At 39.0% G+C, this 20,348-nt stretch overlaps 2 protein-coding genes across 4 annotated transcripts in view; one reads left to right on the plus strand and one right to left on the minus strand.

The window, feature by feature from the left end:
• The window catches only part of LOC308683453 (uncharacterized protein), a 34,174-nt gene extending 22,824 nt beyond the window's left edge, over positions 1–11,350 (plus strand). Inside the window, 40 exon segments of the mRNA XM_081353923.1 lie at positions 150–365; positions 460–603; positions 687–843; positions 947–974; positions 1,146–1,257; positions 1,412–1,504; positions 1,619–1,682; positions 1,776–1,874; positions 1,956–2,059; positions 2,141–2,279; positions 2,431–2,549; positions 2,646–2,795; positions 2,873–3,043; positions 3,135–3,461; positions 3,463–3,519; positions 3,521–3,598; positions 3,689–3,776; positions 3,867–3,984; positions 4,079–4,202; positions 4,307–4,443; positions 4,549–4,804; positions 5,137–5,379; positions 5,485–5,661; positions 5,755–5,900; positions 5,982–6,072; positions 6,156–6,545; positions 6,621–6,747; positions 6,948–7,066; positions 7,277–7,473; positions 7,560–7,743; positions 7,837–8,002; positions 8,094–8,218; positions 8,323–8,631; positions 8,752–8,955; positions 10,056–10,181; positions 10,266–10,436; positions 10,548–10,652; positions 10,741–10,836; positions 10,956–11,087; positions 11,229–11,350. Coding sequence (XP_081210049.1) covers positions 150–365; positions 460–603; positions 687–843; positions 947–974; positions 1,146–1,257; positions 1,412–1,504; positions 1,619–1,682; positions 1,776–1,874; positions 1,956–2,059; positions 2,141–2,279; positions 2,431–2,549; positions 2,646–2,795; positions 2,873–3,043; positions 3,135–3,461; positions 3,463–3,519; positions 3,521–3,598; positions 3,689–3,776; positions 3,867–3,984; positions 4,079–4,202; positions 4,307–4,443; positions 4,549–4,804; positions 5,137–5,379; positions 5,485–5,661; positions 5,755–5,900; positions 5,982–6,072; positions 6,156–6,545; positions 6,621–6,747; positions 6,948–7,066; positions 7,277–7,473; positions 7,560–7,743; positions 7,837–8,002; positions 8,094–8,218; positions 8,323–8,631; positions 8,752–8,955; positions 10,056–10,181; positions 10,266–10,436; positions 10,548–10,652; positions 10,741–10,836; positions 10,956–11,087; positions 11,229–11,243 — 5,904 coding nt within the window. The 3' untranslated portion in view covers positions 11,244–11,350.
• Positions 1–18,267, minus strand: part of LOC308683915 (uncharacterized protein) — a 52,552-nt gene extending 34,285 nt beyond the window's left edge. Inside the window, exons 1-3 of one of the 3 annotated variants that reach the window (XM_081354787.1) lie at positions 17,935–18,267; positions 16,435–16,531; positions 16,208–16,352 (exon numbers count right to left, since the gene is read on the minus strand). The gene's annotated coding sequence lies outside the window, so the exon portion shown is untranslated. Of the gene's footprint in view, positions 1–16,207 lie in introns of all 3 variants that reach the window. The other 2 variants (XM_081354789.1, XM_081354788.1) reach the window with 2 other exon arrangements.
• Between the last annotated feature and the right edge of the window lie 2,081 nt (positions 18,268–20,348).

Here is a 20,348-nt window from a genome sequence, read left to right on the forward strand (position 1 = left end):
GAATAGGCCTTTTCACTTTAATATTCTATAAAGACCTTAACTGCATGAGACCCTCTATAAATACTGTTTGTGGACAGTATGTTTGATTATCAATACTTATTTTATTGATTCAAAAAGCATGTCAATGTTTCTTATCCAAATTTTAGTAAGCCGCCACCATGAGTACGGACGCTGAGATGGCCGTTTATGGCAAGGCTGCCGTTTACCTTCGTAAGCCTGAGAGGGAGAGAATTGAGGCTCAGAGCAAACCGTTTGATGCCAAGACTGCCTGCTATGTGGCTGATGCCAAAGAGTTGTACCTCAAGGGAACAATCAAGAGCAAAGACGGTGGCAAAGCCACAGTTGTTTTGCTTGACACTCAGGAGGCGAGTTTTAATTTCTACTTAATGTAGAGGCTCATTAAATTACTTATTACATTGCTTTCTTTTATAACTAATATCTAATTTATCAAATTTAAAGGAGAGAACAGTAAAGGAAGATGACGTCTACCCAATGAATCCTCCCAAGTATGACAAGATTGAGGACATGGCCATGATGACCCATCTCAATGAAGCCTCTGTGCTGTATAACCTCAAAGAGCGTTATGCTGCATGGATGATCTACGTAAGTTCTGAAACGACATATAAAGCATTTAAGTTCATTTTTTCTGTGTTGTTGCAATCTGACCATGTCTCTGCTCATTTCAGACCTACTCTGGACTCTTCTGTGCAACTGTGAACCCCTACAAGTGGCTCCCAGTGTATGATGCAGAAGTGGTGGCTGCCTACAGAGGCAAAAAGCGTATGGAGGCCCCACCCCACATCTTCTCTGTCTCTGACAACGCATATCAGTTCATGCTGACTGGTAAGACATTATGGAATTGAATGCTATAGAATTCATTAAGGTGAATTTGACGATGTTAATATAAGAAATATTTATCGGATATTTTACACATTGCAATCAACAGATAGAGAAAACCAGTCTGTCCTGATTACGTAAGTATTTTCATTTAATCTCAGACCATGACAAAAATTAAAGTATAATGTAAATGGCAAATCTATGTGGAGATATTTACAAAACAGAATTTAAGAATGAACTTCTGAATATACTTTGAAAAGTCTACATGTCTTTTAAACTTCTGTTTTCTATCATCTCTCATAAACCAGTGGAGAATCTGGTGCTGGAAAGACTGTGAACACTAAACGTGTCATCCAGTACTTTGCCACAGTTGCAGTGGCAGGTGGTGAAAAGAAGAAAGATACTCCTGGCAAAATGCAGGTATGATATATACAACTACATACATTTTATTTTGAATGATGGTGATTTACACTCATCTCACATGATATGTGAATTTGTGAAGTGCCTATAAATAGTGTTTAGTCATTACATAGAATATAAATGAAAATAACTGAAAACCCTTCAAACATCACAGGGCTCTCTTGAGGACCAGATCATTGCTGCCAACCCTCTGCTTGAGGCTTATGGTAATGCCAAGACTGTGAGAAATGACAACTCCTCTCGTTTTGTAAGTAAACCACTCTTTATTTACAAATAAATTTAGTCAATTGTGTTGGATTTTTCTATACAGAGTTTTATATGAAGAGATTATTTATGTATTGTGCCATTTTGTTTCAAACAGGGTAAATTTATCAGAATTCACTTCGGCACCACTGGAAAACTGGCTAGTGCTGACATTGAGACATGTAGGTGGACATGATTTCATTGATCCATCCTGAACAGTTGTCTTTGTCCGTCACTCTTCAGATGATTATGACTCAAGTACATTCTCTCAACAGATCTGCTGGAGAAGTCTAGAGTGACATTCCAGCTTCCAGATGAGAGAGGCTACCACATCTTCTACCAGATGATGACCAACCATAAGCCTGAGCTGCTTGGTAGGTGCACACATTTCATTCAGTGTTAAATGCCAGATAATATTGTAAGACACTGTTTCTAAAAATCTGTGTGTTTTACAGAAATGACGCTAATCACCACCAACCCCTATGACTACCCTATGTGCAGTATGGGTCAGATCACAGTGGCCAGCATTGATGATAAAGAGGAGCTGGTTGCTACTGATGTGAGTCATTTGAATATTGACATACTGTATGTTTATATGGCAGAAATGATCCTAGAGTGCATTCTTCTCTGTAATTTTCAGACTGCTATTGACATTCTGGGCTTTACTAATGAGGAGAAAATGTGCATCTACAAGTTCACTGGAGCTGTGCTTCATCATGGCAACATGAAGTTCAAGCAGAAGCAGCGTGAGGAGCAGGCTGAGCCTGATGGCACAGAGGGTGAGACTAAATTGTACTAATATGTGTCATAACATGCAATGCTTTGAATGGAGAGATCCTTATTTCTATTTTCACAAAGAAAAGGGTGGTTTTCATTTAGTTTTCATGGCAAGAAAGGGGATGGATTTTTGTGCAACTTTTTTATTTGCAGAGGCTGACAAAGTTGCCTATCTTCTGGGTTTGAACTCTGCTGATATGCTGAAGGCTTTGTGCTACCCCAGAGTCAAGGTCGGAAATGAGTTTGTGACCAAAGGTCAGACCGTGCAACAGGTATAGTAACATTTCCAGCATGCCATGTGTTTAACCTCAAATTCTGGCTAATTATTGCAGAAGCAGAATGAAATATCCACTCTATTCTACTTACAGGTGTACAACTCTGTTAGCGCCTTGGCCAAATCTATCTATGAGAGGATGTTCTTGTGGATGGTCATTCGTATCAACCAGATGTTGGACACAAAACAACAAAGAAACTTCTTCATTGGTGTGCTGGATATTGCTGGCTTTGAGATCTTTGATGTAAGAATGATTCTTTTATCTCTTTTTTAATGGAACATTGAGTGATAGTCAGTAAATGGTTCTGTTTCTTCATCCAGTTCAACAGCATGGAGCAACTGTGTATCAACTTCACCAATGAGAAACTGCAACAGTTTTTCAACCACCACATGTTTGTGCTGGAGCAAGAGGAGTACAAGAAGGAGGGCATTGTTTGGGAGTTCATTGACTTCGGCATGGACTTGGCTGCTTGCATTGAGCTCATTGAGAAGGTTTTTACTGGTTTATGAACTTATTCATTTCCCATTTCTATGCTTGAAATCTTAAAATTGTAATACTTAAACAACATTCTTTTATAAACAGCCCATGGGTATCTTCTCCATCCTTGAAGAGGAGTGCATGTTCCCCAAGGCTTCAGACACTTCCTTCAAGAACAAGTTATATGATCAGCATCTTGGCAAGAGCAATGCTTTCCAGAAACCAAAGCCTGCCAAAGGCAAGGCTGAAGCCCACTTCTCCCTGGTTCACTACGCTGGAACTGTCGACTACAACATTTCTGGCTGGCTGGACAAGAACAAGGATCCACTGAATGAGTCTGCTGTGCAGCTGTACCAGAAGTCTTCTGTCAAACTGCTGGCTACTCTCTACCCACCTGTTGTTGAGGGTGAAGAAAAAATCTATTTAACCAAACTTTGATTTAGCTTTGCACTTTCTTTCTTGTTTTTGCATTTATACATGTTCCTTTGTATTTTATCTCAATAGAGGCTGGTAAAAAGGGAGGCAAGAAGAAGGGTGGCTCCATGCAGACTGTTTCCTCCCAGTTCAGGGTATGTATAGAGATGACATCACAGCAATATTTCTGTATTTGAAGAAAAAGAGAAATACAAAGCATGGTAACCTTTTTCTATTCTTCACAGGAGAACTTGGGCAAACTCATGACCAACTTGAGGAGCACTCACCCTCACTTTGTGCGTTGCCTGATTCCCAATGAGTCCAAGACTCCAGGTAAAGTATTAAAAAGTCTACAGATATTATACCACTCAATTTATATGATGAAATTAATTTACCAAGTTAATGGTGTAAACTTTGTTATAGGTCTCATGGAGAACTTCCTGGTTATCCACCAGCTGAGGTGTAACGGTGTTCTGGAGGGTATCAGAATCTGCAGAAAGGGCTTCCCCAGCAGAATCCTCTATGGTGACTTCAAACAGAGGTATAAATGACACCACATGAAAATACAATTTCGTGTTGGAGACTCTTTATTAGAAGATATAAATCATTTTGATAAATCGTCCCATCTTCCATAGATACAAGGTGCTGAATGCCAGTGTTATCCCAGAGGGACAGTTTATTGATAACAAGAAGGCCAGTGAGAAACTCCTGGGATCCATCGATGTTAATCATGACGAGTACAGATTTGGAACCACAAAGGTTCATATTTAGCTTTACAAATTTCAAAGATTCGGTGATCATGGTCATTTAGCTTATACAGGTTAAATCAATATTTTTTGATTTACTGTTTTACATAAATTCAGGTGTTCTTCAAAGCTGGTCTTCTGGGTGTTCTTGAGGAGATGCGTGATGAGAAATTGGCTACTCTGGTCACAATGACTCAGGCTCTCTGCCGTGGCTACGTGATGAGGAGGGAATTTGTGAAGATGATGGAAAGGAGGTGAGTACTGTCATTAGTAAAGATGACATCAACAATAACTGTGGAAACAAATTATAATTTATATAATTATAATGATTATGGCATTTAATGATGAATTTTTCTCAGGGAGTCCATTTACACCATCCAATACAACATCCGTTCATTCATGAATGTCAAACACTGGCCATGGATGAAGGTTTACTACAAGGTTAAGCCTCTGCTGAAGAGTGCCGAAACTGAGAAAGAGCTGGCAAACATGAAAGAGGACTATGTAAAATGCAAAGAAGATCTTGCCAAGGCTGAAGCCAAAAAGAAGGAACTTGAAGAGAAGATGGTAGCACTGCTGCAAGAGAAAAATGATCTACAGCTACAAGTAGCATCTGTGAGTATTTTTTGAGATATATTAAAGTGAAAGAATATACTTATTTTGTCTATTATTGGACGGGAGGAGCTACAAATAATGTTTGATGTAGGGAAAAAACGTAGATCTGGCAACCCTGGCTTGACATACGGGTGATTCATAGCTTCAAATAAAGCCTACAGTACATTAACGTCACTATTTTTTTTTTTAACTGTTAAAGCGTTATTGTCGCGTTAACTTGCCCTAAATTTAACGCAAGAGAGATTTTCTTCACACACAGTATGAGTTGCAGTCTGACACGTTAAAATGAGCAATGTGGTTTCCAACGATATAGCAACCAATTTTCTTAACAGGAATCTGAGAATCTCTCAGATGCTGAGGAGAGGTGTGAGGGTCTGATCAAAAGCAAAATCCAGCTTGAAGCTAAACTCAAAGAGACAACTGAGAGACTGGAGGATGAGGAAGAAATCAGTGCTGAACTGACGGCCAAGAAGAGGAAACTGGAGGATGAGTGCTCTGAGCTGAAGAAAGACATTGATGACCTGGAGCTCACCTTGGCTAAAGTGGAGAAGGAGAAACATGCCACTGAGAATAAGGTTAGAGATTGAGTTGGTTTAAGATTAGATTTAATCTCTGTTTTATGTGTTGATATAGAAAATGAAGTGTAAAATATAAGCTTATTTGGAACAAAACTCACACAGGTGAAGAACTTGACAGAGGAAATGGCAGCTCAGGATGAGAGCATTGCCAAGCTTACGAAGGAGAAGAAAGCCCTCCAAGAGTCACATCAGCAGACACTGGATGATCTTCAGGCCGAGGAGGACAAAGTCAACACCCTGACCAAATCCAAGACAAAGCTTGAGCAGCAAGTTGATGATGTGAGTTGATAATGTAAACATGTTATTAATTCATCAAATTAGCTTTGTTTTGTTTTTTGCTGTGAACATATTTTATTTATCATTGTCCTGTAGCTTGAGGGTTCCCTTGAACAAGAGAAGAAGCTCCGCATGGACCTGGAGAGAGCCAAGAGAAAGCTTGAAGGAGACCTGAAATTAGCCCAAGAGTCCATCATGGACCTGGAGAATGACAAGCAGCAATCAGAAGAGAAAATAAAAAAGTGATTAAAGCATAAAATCTTTGAGAAAATCATTAAGTTTTGCTTTTGTTTTGCAAACCACTTATTGTTGAACACCCACAGGAAAGACTTTGAAACAAGCCAGCTGCTTAGCAAGATAGAAGATGAACAGTCTCTGGGTGCTCAACTCCAAAAGAAGATCAAGGAGCTTCAGGTATTTTGAGATTTTTTCCACATCAGGATCAATATAATTAAATGCTGAACAATAAAAATCAAATGAACTACTTTCCACCATAGGCCCGCATTGAGGAACTGGAGGAAGAGATCGAGGCTGAGCGCGCTGCTCGTGCCAAGGTTGAGAAGCAGAGAGCTGATCTCTCCAGGGAACTTGAGGAGATCAGTGAGAGGCTTGAGGAGGCTGGAGGAGCCACTGCTGCTCAGATCGAGATGAATAAGAAGCGTGAAGCTGAATTCCAGAAGCTGCGTCGTGATCTTGAAGAGTCCACCCTCCAGCATGAAGCTACTGCTGCTGCCCTCCGCAAGAAGCAGGCAGACAGTGTGGCCGAGCTGGGAGAGCAAATTGACAACCTGCAGCGTGTCAAGCAGAAGCTTGAGAAAGAGAAGAGTGAATTCAAAATGGAGATTGATGATCTTTCCAGCAACATGGAAGCTGTTGCCAAAGGAAAAGTAGGACATTTTATGTTTAAAGAATACATAACATGTTGAAGTTTTTCAATAATCTAATGACTTTTGTATTTGCAGGGCAATCTTGAGAAGATGTGCCGCACACTTGAGGACCAACTTAGTGAAATAAAATCCAAGAATGATGAGAATATCCGCCAGTTAAATGACCTCAGTGCTCATAGAGCAAGACTTCAAACTGAAAATGGTAACTAATGACAATCATGAATAAATTAATAGTATTCCAACAGTAACTGAGTGTGGTGTATTAAGATTATATATAGCACTGAATTTCTGACAGTCTTATCAGAAGAAAACACACTTATTTACATTTTGCTTTCAAAGAGTTTGTTTTGATAGTAACTGAGAGACAGCACAATCTGACACAGTGAATTTAAATCTACACAGGTGAGTTTGGCCGTCAGCTGGAGGAGAAGGAGGCTCTGGTTTCTCAGCTCACCAGAGGCAAACAAGCTTTCACTCAGCAAATCGAGGAGCTTAAGAGGCATATTGAAGAGGAGGTTAAGGTAATATAGCATAATGAAAACAAACACATAATTTCCACTTACTACACCACAAAGCTAATATAATGCAAAAAAATTAACACAACACTATACAACAAAGCTAATGTAATACAATAAAGCTATCACATTTTGTATTGCTAATTAGTAAGTCGCTTTGGATAAAAGTGTCTGCTAAATGAATTAATGTAAATATTCGGTGACTTTGTCCCTTAGGCTAAGAACGCACTGGCCCATGCTGTGCAATCTGCCCGTCATGACTGCGACCTGCTCCGTGAGCAGTTTGAGGAAGAGCAGGAGGCAAAGGCTGAGCTGCAGCGGGGAATGTCAAAGGCCAACAGTGAGGTTGCTCAGTGGAGAACCAAATATGAAACTGATGCCATCCAGCGCACTGAGGAGCTTGAAGAGTCCAAGTATGAACATCAAAAGAAGTGATATGTGTTAATAATTTGTGCAATTGCATGCATCTTCTGACTAAATGTTACAAAAAATATAACAGAAAGAAGCTGGCTCAGCGTCTGCAAGAGGCAGAGGAACAAGTTGAGGCCGTAAACTCCAAATGTGCATCTCTGGAGAAGACCAAACAGAGACTCCAGGGTGAGGTGGAGGACCTCATGATTGATGTGGAGAGAGCCAATGGTTTGGCTGCCAACCTTGACAAGAAGCAGAGAAACTTTGACAAGGTAAAATCAATTTCTCTTTTAAAAGCATGGCCAGAATGGGCTTTGTTCAACATGTTACATATGAACCCTGACCCTGAAATATCTCCACCAAAGGTCCTGGCAGAATGGAAGCAGAAATATGAGGAAGGTCAGGCAGAGCTGGAAGGTGCACAGAAAGAGGCTCGTTCACTCAGTACTGAACAATTCAAGATGAAGAACTCCTATGAGGAGAGTCTGGATCATCTGGAGACCCTCAAGAGAGAGAACAAGAATCTGCAGCGTAAGATTCGAGATATCCAAAGCGACTTACTAATTAGATGTAGTGATTCACAATATATTTATGTTGATAATATTTTCTTTATAACTTGTAGAGGAGATTTCAGATCTGACAGAGCAGTTAGGTGAGACTGGTAAGAGCATCCATGAACTGGAAAAGGCCAAGAAGACAGTGGAGACTGAGAAGTCAGAGATTCAGACGGCCCTGGAAGAGGCCGAAGTGAGTATCTGGAGATTAATATGTCATTCTTGCTCAAACCATTTGACTGTGTTGTTAAATATTATTTTAATTCTGAAATTACATGCTGTTTTTATATTTCATAGGGCACCCTGGAGCATGAGGAGTCCAAGATTCTTCATGTCCAGCTTGAGCTAAATCAGGTCAAAAGTGAGATTGACAGGAAGATTGCAGAGAAGGATGAGGAGATTGAGCAGATCAAGAGGAACAGCCAGAGAGTCATTGAATCCATGCAGGGCACTCTGGACTCTGAAGTCAGGAGCAGGAATGATGCCCTGAGAATCAAGAAGAAGATGGAGGGAGACCTTAATGAGATGGAGATTCAGCTGAGCCACGCCAATCGCCAGGCTGCTGAGGCCCAGAAACAGCTCAGGAATGTTCAGGGACAACTCAAGGTATTTGACTTCTGTTTGACTTTGGGATGTGGTAATATGTTTCTATAATCTAACTTTTGTTAGGTTGAGGTCACCAGAAAGCACACTGAAAGCTCATTCTAAAGCTATTGTTATGTTCAGGATGCCCAACTGCACCTTGATGATGCCCAGAGAGGACAGGAAGACATGAAGGAGCAGGTGGCCATGGTGGAGCGCAGAAACACTCTGATGCAGTCTGAGATTGAGGAGCTTAGAGCTGCTCTGGAGCAGACAGAGAGAGGCCGCAAAGTGGCTGAACAAGAGCTGGTGGACGCCAGTGAGCGTGTTGGGCTGCTGCACTCTCAGGTAAGGGCATTTTGTTTTTAGGGATGCATTGATCGGGATGCATTAGGGATGCATTGATCGATCAGCCGCAGATTGGTATCGGCCGATAGTCTATCGGTAGTCACTAAATTTGGCCAATTTCACAAACCGATCGCAATTTATTGACATAATACCATAAAAATGGTAAACAGTAATGTTGTAAACATGTAAACAGTATACAGATGAGGCTTTTGTGCCACGTTTTGTTTTGCAACTTCGCGAAACATCAGTAAAACATAGTAAATCACACATCTTTATTGAGAACAGGCTGTCTCGATTCAAATGAGCCCACACAACATAACATGATGCGTAGCTCTTAAGAAAATCCTTATGGAGCAACATGACATGCTGCTTGGCTAAAGCTATAGGACTTCCAGGATCTGATCGTGTCGCGATAATGACACAGTTTTTCCATTGTCATTTGAAAGTTCAAAAAATGGAAACTGGATCTTGGGTATGGTGGGTAGAGATGATGTGGAGCGCACTTTGATTGGTTTGATCGCTCAGATTGACAGGAGATTTACTGTGTGCCATAGAATTGGAGCACACAGCTGAAACAGCGCTGGAAAATCATCAATCATCATTCGGGATCTTATTGCTTGTTACTTATTCTATGTTATTATAAATATTTTTATGCTTTGTGGCATTTACACATGTAAGTAGTTCTTATGTTCAGTAAAACAACACTCAGATCACTTGTTTGGAGAGGTTTTTGGACTTTTGATAAAAGGCTACCATGGTTCTAAATGCCATAACTTTTGATTGCTTTGAGATTTCAACACAGAATTTGGATCAGATGCAGTTGACATGACATTGTGAACAAGCTCAAACTTGATTTTATGACATGTCATGTATACTTTCTAATAATCATCATGTCAAGCATGAAAAAGTATGCCACTTAGATGTGAAATCATTAAAAATGCCTTTCAGGGTGAAAGGAGTCAACAGAGAGCTTACATTTTATGTAAAGCCTGAATGATCAGGTTCGGCTGCAAAAATACTGATCGGAGAATCCCTACTTACAATGAAGGAAATTGAGAGCATCTTTCAAAATGTTTAAACTATTGCTTTTAATTTTGTAGAACACAAGTCTCATTAACACCAAGAAGAAGCTTGAGGCTGACCTTGTTCAGGTCCAGAGTGAAGTTGATGACACTGTACAGGAAGCCAGAAATGCAGAGGAGAAAGCCAAGAAGGCCATCACTGATGTGAGCAACAGTAGCTGCCAAATGTTTGTACATCCTCGTACTTGAAAAATGTGGATCTAATGACTTTCTGTATTAATGCAAAAGGCTGCAATGATGGCAGAAGAGCTGAAGAAGGAGCAGGACACCAGTTCTCACCTTGAGAGGATGAAGAAGAATCTGGAGGTCACAGTGAAGGACCTGCAGCACCGTCTGGATGAGGCTGAGAGTCTGGCCATGAAAGGAGGAAAGAAACAACTCCAGAAGTTGGAGAGCAGGGTGAGAACTTTTAAGGGATCACAACAAACATTATTTTAAAATTAAAGCATTGTTTCAGGTTCCCAATGACTACACTTGTACTTGTCTGAGAATTTTTATGTGCTATCAAAGGTCCGTGAGCTTGAGGCTGAAGTTGAAGCTGAGCAGAGACGTGGAGCTGATGCTGTTAAGGGTGTCCGCAAATATGAGAGGAGAGTGAAAGAGCTCTCTTATCAGGTATGACCATGTCTGACTAAATCCATTGAGTCATTCATACATGCATTTATAGTCAAATATTTAGAATAAATCTATGCAATTGTTTTAGACTGAGGAGGACAAGAAGAACATCAACAGACTTCAGGATCTGGTTGATAAGCTGCAGCTGAAGGTCAAAGTCTACAAGAGGCAGTCTGAGGAGGCGGTATGTATATATTTTTTTTACACATTGATTATTAATTAATTAGTCATTTATTTACTGGTGAGATATCACTGCTGCTCCATAGCTTAGTTAACAAGCATGGTAATTTTTTTACTCTTTAGGAGGAACAAGCCAACACTCACCTGTCCAAGTTGAGGAAGGTGCAGCATGAGCTTGAGGAGGCTGAGGAGCGTGCTGACATTTCTGAGTCTCAGGTCAACAAGCTCAGAGCCAAGAGCCGTGATGCTGGAAAGGTCAGTTGCATAATTTCAGAGTCTGTACTCAGTAGATGCGTTCTCACATTTACAGAGTAGAAACATATGTAGTATTCAGCTTATTCTTGAAAATGTACTGATTACTTACATGATTTATGAATGTGCTTCATTTTGTTTTAGGCCAAAGAAGAGTGAAACCCCAAACCCAAAGGGAGCCTCTACTGAAGTCATATAATATGATTATTCTGTAGAATTACTTTTAAAATTCTTTTTGAAATAAATCTGTCCTTACCATGTGCAAACATTTGTTTTGGAGTGATTGATCAAAATAATGACATTATCACTTAACTACTGAAATATTTCTAAAGTTATAAAAGTACATAATAGCTTTGTCAGGAATAACACGATATCTTCCGAACATTCACTTTTTTACTTAATATTGAAAGAAATATAGAACACTGCGCCTTTTTCATTTATCATTTAAAAAAAATATTTTGGCTTGATATTTTACGTTCTGGGGTTGAAAACAATCAGCTTGAATATTCATCTCTACATTTGAGCGGGAATGAAACGTCCATTTTTCCGCTGATTGGTCAACCAGACATCAAACCGTGCCGTCAGTTGTTCATCAGTTCCTCTCTATGGTTCCTCTCAACAGAATAATAGTCCTCCTCCTCTGCAACAGCTGTTCGGATTCCTAATGCATTTATTTCAACTACATTTCATCTCTTTCTCATCAAACAACCAGACTTGCGATTGCGATGGCTTAACACAAACTGTACTGGGGCAGGGGCTTCACAGAAGTGTAGACATAAATTCACCTACATGTGGAGTCGGCGCTCCACCCACAACTACCCCCAGCTTACAACTTTGGCACACCACCTGTTTTATTTTCATTTTCATTTTTTTTCTCCCAGGTTTTTTTATTTATTATAAACACAAATAAGAGTGTAAACACTGACAAAAAGTATAGATAAACACAGTGTGTACCAATATTAATAAACAAAACAAAAACAGAAAAAAACAAAAACCACAGTCAGAATAAAAAGTCAGTTGTTCAAGCTGTTTCTGATGTAATGCAACCATCAAAAACCAAATCTTACTCCTTACCCATCAGGCCCAAATGTCTTAAACGTACAGTATGGGATTTTTTCGCCACTAGGGGTCGCTAACCTCTTTACAATAACAAAGGCGTAGTTTGATGACGCAACACATGCTAAGAATTATAGATCTTGTCGTCAACGTCAAGCCGACCGATCTAATAATGTTTATGGATGACTGAATACATCGATGCTTTTATCATGACTGTGATATGAAGCAGTTCGGGATTGCTAAGAGACAGCTATCAGCTCCACATGCGACGCGAGCTCCCGCGGATATAAAAGGAATATGGACATTTCATTCTACCGAACTACACGCAGAATTACTACTCACAGGTCAGTTTATTACACAAATTAAACTTGTGAGGTAACGCAGCGTTGTTTCACCTGGTCTAACATTACACTAGCACACTAAACTGCATTTGAATGTGCTGAAATTATGTGTTAGTCTGTCTGTATGAGACTAACTTATCAGTAAGCTAGATCAACATTAGAATAACATACAGATCATATTCTAACATTTTATCATTGTTGAACTAACGTTATATAACATTGATTAGTTTTATGTAAATGTGCTCACCTGTTTAATAAAGTACATGTAGGAGCGGTCGAAGTCTCGGACGTGGAGCTCTCGTTTATATACGGTGTATGGGAGCTCTAGGCATCTCGAAAACACCGCGCTGATATTGATTCTCTTTTTAGTTCTCCTTTTTTATCCAAAGTCTGCTTGCCATGGTCCATAATGTTTGAACAAAACAACAACAGCGTGCAAATAGACATTGCGAACTCCACAGTCTGCGTCTGTCGCTTTGGTTAATCAGAGGGCTCTGCTCATAGCTCTGGTTACCATGGCACCATAGGCGGAAACCAGGGACAACGCGGATATGACGCCATTGACTGCGACATAACGGAAATAAAGACACGGTCCATGTCTTCGAATTAAAATATTAATTTCTCTGGATTTAGAAGTTAATTGGAACTGTCGGGATAATGTAAATACACAACTTTAAAAAATATATAACATAGATATAGTGATTTTTTATATTTTTAAAGCAAAAAAAAAAAAACATATTGTGCCTTTAATTAGGACTAGTTAAGAAATTAGACTTTTTTAGATTAGACTTTTTCACGAATCACCAGCACGCCAAACTTTGACGCTCGTTTTTGGGGGGTCTTTTAGTCTGGCGGCTGTCTTTTTGCGATTAGATCAAAGCACTTAAGAATAAATAACTAACTATTCACAATCCTCAGCTGGATCCGTTGCTCCTCGAAATGAAACCGAAACCAGTAATTTTTTTCCAGGATTATATTACTATTGTGCTATTATTATTCCTTACAGTGTCGCAAGACAACGTACATTAATCTGATAAAACTTGATGTGTTTTATCGAGCTGATGTGGGCGTTGACAGGTTTGCATGGATTGCCTCAGATCATTTGCGTTTCAATAGCGTGCGCTCTCCGTAGGCGTGTTCACATTAGCAGATAATGAGTTGCCATCAGAATGACTGACATCTCTCTCTTTTCATACAGATTTCATTCATTTTGAAATAAATCATGTAATAGCAGAAACTTAAATGCTCACAAAGATATACTGCTCATGTCTGTGTGACTAGTGTCACTAGTATTCGCTGAGTTTTGTTTAAGTTTAGAGATGTGCTCCAGATAAAAGTTCACGAGACCGAGAGGCAGAAAGCATACCTTGTTTATTCTCTTTATTTTACAAAAACACAATTAAATGTTTTGTTTTCGATTGTAAGTGGACACTTACAAAAGTAGACATTTTACAGTTTATTTTTTCATATTTCTTAAGTCTGTATGACCACAAATGACGGAGTAGGCCTATTCTAAGTCTATTTTGCTGCTATGTGAAAAAAAAATCCAGCAAAACGCGCTGACGCGTATGTCGACCCCATTTGGTTAAGCTGATAAAAAATATTTATGTAATGTTATCCGTGTTATTTCATCTGCAACAACAACGTGAACTTTTATAAAGATCCGTTATTTGGCCATTAACTTTTAAATGCATTGTTATGCATATGACTATGAGGAGAATCTCCGCATGAAAGACCCACGACTGCAGATCAACGTGCTATTGCATTTCTCTCTGATACAGAAGGAAAATGTGGAGGATTTTATCTTTGACAATATGATTGACAGGTCAGTCTACGTGACAGGATGCGTGTAACTAAGTGACAGAGAGCAACTGTTAAAGACACTATTTTATGACGTGATAGTCCCAAGCTTGTCTACTCTTCTGCTACACACTCAAAAGTATGTACTTTTTTTAAACAAAAAGAGTACATACTTTTAGGGTGTAGTAAAAGTAGGCGAATTGAGACGCAGCATTAGTGTGGATTTAGTGCAGACCAAACCTACAGAAATTAAAAACGAATAAATGAATAAATAAATGAATAAATAAATAGATAAATAAATGTGATAAGTATGGAATGCAAAACCTGACTTAATAATAAATAAATACATACATAAATAAATATGCGAAGAAATGTAAAAAAAAAAAATTAAATGACTATTTATACTTTTATTTCCTTATTTATGTATAATTATATTTTTTCCACATTTATTTATTTTTCCATTTATTTATTTATGCATTTATTTATTTCCACGTTTATGTATTTTCACATTTATTTATGTAGGCTATAATATATGTATCTATGTCTACATTTATTCATTTCCACATTTATTTATTTATACATTTATTTATTTATATAGTTATTTATTTATACATTTATTGCTCTGTATGTTAAAGGGATACTCCACTTTTTTTGGAAATATATTTTACAACTCCCCCAGAGTTAAACAGTTGAGTTTTACCGTTTCGAATCCATTCAGCCAATCTCTGGATCTGACGGTACCCCTTTTAGCATAGCTTAGCATAGATCATTGAATTGGACAAGACCATTAGCATCTCTCTCAAAAAAAATGACCAAAGAGTTTCGATATTTTTCCTATTTAAAACTTGACTCTTCTGTAGTTACATCGTGTACTAAGACCGACGGAAAATGAAAAGTTGCGATTTTCTAGTCTGATATGGCTAGGAACTATACTCTCATTCCTGCGTAATAACAGAGAATGTCTAATAGGAAGATAATTGGCACTCTCTGCTTACTTCCGGTTTCTGGACTGGCTGCAGTAACACGTCTCTGTCCATGCGGGGGCGCTCGCAGGCGAGTGCAAAATGAATGGAGGTCTATGGCGAAAAACCCTCAAAATCCACTTTTCTCAGGATATAATTTTTTGTCTAGTAATTTGAATGTTGTATTCGAAAGGAGATGCAAAGAAATTACACATTGCTGGGTGTTAGATTTTTTAGAGTCACTTATTTGGTTTAAAAAGTCTTTTAAAATGTCAATGATGTCAGAATGCTAGCGTGTTATGGGCAACAACAACTCAACCTGTAAGAAATCGAAAAGAAATAAGTACTCGTTCATTCAACTTTCGACCTATAACCCATGTTGAACTTGCAAAAACTACAATAAAATCTGAGATTTCTCAACGGCAATCAGGTGAAAGAGACACATTTAGCCGTCTAGCTCCAAAGACTCCCATTCAGTCTGCACTCGCCCGCGATCACCTCCAGTGGAATTCTAATGGAACTGCAACCAAGATCGATACAATGGGGCTAATAGGAAGTGCCAAGGCTCTCCGTAGACGGGCTCTGGTAATAATCAAGAAACTTTGCTGCCGTACCATGGGTCCAGCAGGCGTAATGATATGACGCAGCGCATGAAAATAGTCAGAGGGGGATAATCGAGCTCTCGAATAGCGTACCACCCCCAGGGGCCACCATTGGCTAACAAGCCATCACCTGCTGTTAGCATTCCATTGACTCCCATTCATTTTGGCGTCACTTTGACAGCGAATAACTTTACATCTGAGGCGTTTAAGGACTCCATTTGTCCATTGTTTATTTCTAAAGAAACACGACAATGTATAAAAGGCTCCATTGCCTTGTATCTTACGTTATGGCCCCGTAGAAGCAGTTTTTGTAAAAGTAGGCTAACGATTGTGCCATAACCACGTAACTCTCTGGAAATTACCGTATAGACAGGAGGAGAAGCTCGCAGTCAATCGGGGGGACGTGGAGGCATAAAGTCCGATAAAGTCAAGGGAGAAGCCCATAGAGAGTCATAAAGTTGTTCCTGCTCCTAGCTCATGGACAGCTCCTACTCACACTCTCCGTCTCTGCAAGATTTGGAAGGGAATGATTCAGATTTCTCTTGGCACAACTACTAGAAGGCTTACAACTGTCAGACAGGTTGCTCACATCACATCCACGTCATCAAGCTCAGTTTGAGTCTGTGCAGTACGGTCAGCCATCAGGAAGTGAGTGCTCCTAATTTGCTTCAAGGGATACTTCACCTCTGGGAAGATGAATGTGTATTTAAAATAGGTCATTTAAGTAGATGAAATGTGAAGAAATTTTTGAATTTGGAGCTTTCTAGACTGAGAAAAGCCAGAAAATGTATTTTTGGCTTATGTGGATGAAAGACAACAACTCCCAGAATGCACTTGTTTCGCTGCCTTAGGAGGCCACGCCTATCGGTAAGAGTGCGCAGTTGTTGAAAACAACAAAGCTAGCCTACGTGATGAGTTTGCGAGGGATTTAGAGATCGTCCAAAATGTCCGGGATTCAGCTTTTGCGTTCTACAGTCGCCATTCATCATGTTTACTGTGGCGAGCAGGACCAGTGTTGCCAACTTAGCAATTTTGTTGCTAGATTTAGCAACTTTTCAGACTACCCTAGCAACTTTTTATTCAAAAAGCACCTAGCAACAAATTTAGCTATTTTTTTAATTTATTTGGCAACTTTTAGCAACTTTTGGAAAGTGATTCTAATCCAAACAACACACGTACAAGCTAGCTAAATAGACAGAGCGGTTCATTCATAATTCCTGAAGATCGCTGCGGAAATGTGGAAATCGCTGTGAAAACCGGAAAACAAAAGACAACGAGCGCAGGGGCGGGGCTACAGGTCTTATAGCCAGGCACAGAGGCTGCGGGCGGCAGCAGCAGCAGTAGCACGCATTTCACATTTTTGGCAAAATAATTTAAACACATTTCATGTTTCACTGGTTGATAAGAAAATAGCCTACGTTAAATGTAATTGTAAAGTGTTTAACTGTACAATCTCAATGTTGTATTTAAAAGTAAAAAAAAAAACTGATCATGAAAAAGTGTTGTTTGTATTACTTTTACAAATACTGTAGCCTATGTATGTATGTATGTATGTATGTAATATGTATACATATATATATTTATTTATTTTTTTACAAACAAATCTTAATTAGTATTTCAAATAATATCTACGTATTACATAATGGCGTAGTGTTGCGTTGCGATTACGTAATGACGTCATAGCACAATGACGTCACAACGTCATTTAGCAACTTTTAGCAACAAATTGATCTACCTTTAGCAACTTCCCCTGAAAATTAGTTGGCAACACTGAGCAGGACGAGGCTGACGGCCGCGGGAGAACAGCGCGAGGCCGGTGGCGTGATTACTGAGACGCGCCGGGTCTCGCATCTCTCACGGAGGAGCGGGAATTTTTCTTAGCAATGGTAAAACGCACATCAACCGATCTCTTGTTTAGCGTTCATGTAAACACTACATTCAAATTCACCAATCGGAATGAATTCAGTTAGATTGAAAGGTGTGCATGTAAACAATGAATGGCGACCGCAGAAAGCAAAAGCTGAATCCCGTACATTTTGAACGATCTAGCCCGCCGGACAAGTCCGGGAAAAGGAGGATGGTTACTTACTCAGCTTTCTCCTACTATTCAGCTTTCTCCACAGAACAAGAGCCTGTTAGCTTAGCTTCCAAAGAAAGACGGCTGACACTGTGTACATTCTGTGAGTGAGATCCCACCCTCTATGGGCGGGTTGAAAACATGCGGAACAACGCCTTCTACTGGCTGTAGTCTTTAGCCTCTGTCCAGAAAATCCTCCGATGACGCAAAATGACGATTTTTTCCAGACAAAAAATACATAAATCTCTTGTCTCAGGGTCATATGAGGGTGGAAAGCATGGTAATTCGAAAATACTACAGGTTTTCTACTAATACAAAGCTTAATGCTAAATCCTGAAGTAACCCTTTCACTTTTCTCCGTTGAAACCTATACGGGGTCGCTGTGTCCAGTTTATATACTGTCTATGAATAGTCGACTGAGCTGGGGACTATTTTCAGGCGCTGCGTCATATCATTACGCCTGCTGGACCCATGGTACGGCAGCAAAGTTTCTTGATTATTACGGGAAAATTATCGAAACTCTTTGGTCATTCATTCAATGAATAAATGTAGACATTAATACATATTATAGCCTACATAAATAAATGTGAAAATACATAAACGTGGAAATAAATAAATGCTTAAATAAATAAATGAAAAAATAAATAAATGTGGAAAAAAATATAATTATACATAAATAAGGAAATAAAAGTATAAATAGTCATTAATTTTTTATTTTTTTTACATTTCTTCGCATATTTATTTATGTATGTATTTATTTATTATTAAGTCAGTTTTTGCATTCCATACTTATCACATTTATTTATTCATTTATTCATTTATTCATTTATTTATTAATTTATTCATTTATTTATTCATTTTTAATTTTGTTTAAAAAAAAAGTACTTACTTTTGAGTGTGTAGCAGAAGAGTAGACAAGCTTGGGACTATCACGTCATAAAATAGCGTCTTTAACAGTTGCTCTCTGTCACTTAGTTACACGCATCCTGTCACGTAGACTGACCTGTCAATCATATTGTCAAAGATAAAATCCTCCACATTTTCCTTCTGTATCAGAGAGAAATGCAATAGCACGTTGATCTGCAGTCGTGGGTCTTTCATGCGGAGACTCTCCTCATAGTCATATGCATAACAATGCATTTAAAAGTTAATGGCCAAATAACGGATCTTTATAAAAGTTCACGTTGTTGTTGCAGATGAAATAACACGGATAACATTACATAAATATTTTTTATCAGCTTAACCAAATGGGGTCGACATACGCGTCAGCGCGTTTTGCTGGATTTTTTTTTCACATAGCAGCAAAATAGACTTAGAATAGGCCTACTCCGTCATTTGTGGTCATACAGACTTAAGAAATATGAAAAAATAAACTGTAAAATGTCTACTTTTGTATGTGTCCACTTACAATCGAAACAAAACATTGTGTTTTTGTAAAATAAAGAGAATAAACAGGGTATGCTTTCTGCCTCTCGGTCTCGTGAACTTTTTTTCTGAAGCACATCTCTAAACTTAGAGATGTGCTTAGAGATGTGACTTTCCTATTTAGCACCAACACTTTGGAAGAGTCTTCCTAACATTGTCCGGGAAGCAGACACACTCTGTCAGTTCAAAGCTAGATTAAAGACACATCTCTTTGACCTAGCATTTACATAATACATTATATACTTCTATAATTCAGTGTTAGGCTGCATAGATTAGGTCAGCTGGAACCGGGAACACTTCCCATAAATCCTGATGTACTCGTTACATCATGAGAAGAATGGCATCTACGCTAATTTTAGTGTCTTTTGTTTATCCCGAGGTTTTCCCGCAGCCTGCCGGATCCAGGCCGTATCCAGATCTGATGAAGGACCTGCGCCTGGACCCGAAGACAACGCAGTGCTGAAGTGCCATCTAGTCTCTCCCTATGGAGGATCCCTTTACCACTCTACAGATAAAGCGTCGTCGGGAAACTCAATTCGCGTATCTTCCCCCGAATTGATAAAATAAAATAAAATTCTGTATAAAAAATTATAAGGAAACACCAGTACTTTGTTTAGGCTTGGTTTGTAGGGAATTCCAAACCTGCGCACATATATTCAAACGCACATATCTATAGAACCAATTCTTAATGAGCATGTGACTGCCATCAGCGTTTCTCACAGGTTCGCGTTTAAAGTCTGTGTAGAGAGAATGGTGTCGTCTTAGCGGCCCCTAATTTAATAACAAATGATTGTTGCGACGGAAGCAAATCAATCAAAACTAACTTTAGCTGGAAAATAACTTTATTAAAGAACCGCTATAAAGCCAAAACAATCTCTGTTACCATATTATACGTTTATCTCTGTAAAGCTGCTTTGAAACAATCTACATTGTTAAAAGCGCTATAAATGAAAACGAGCGTCAAAGTTTGGCGTGCTGGTGATTCATGAAAAAGTCTAATC

This window comes from Scardinius erythrophthalmus (genome assembly GCF_964197995.2).
Source record: "Scardinius erythrophthalmus genome assembly, chromosome: 23".
NCBI classification, from domain to species: Eukaryota; Metazoa; Chordata; class Actinopteri; order Cypriniformes; family Leuciscidae; genus Scardinius; species Scardinius erythrophthalmus.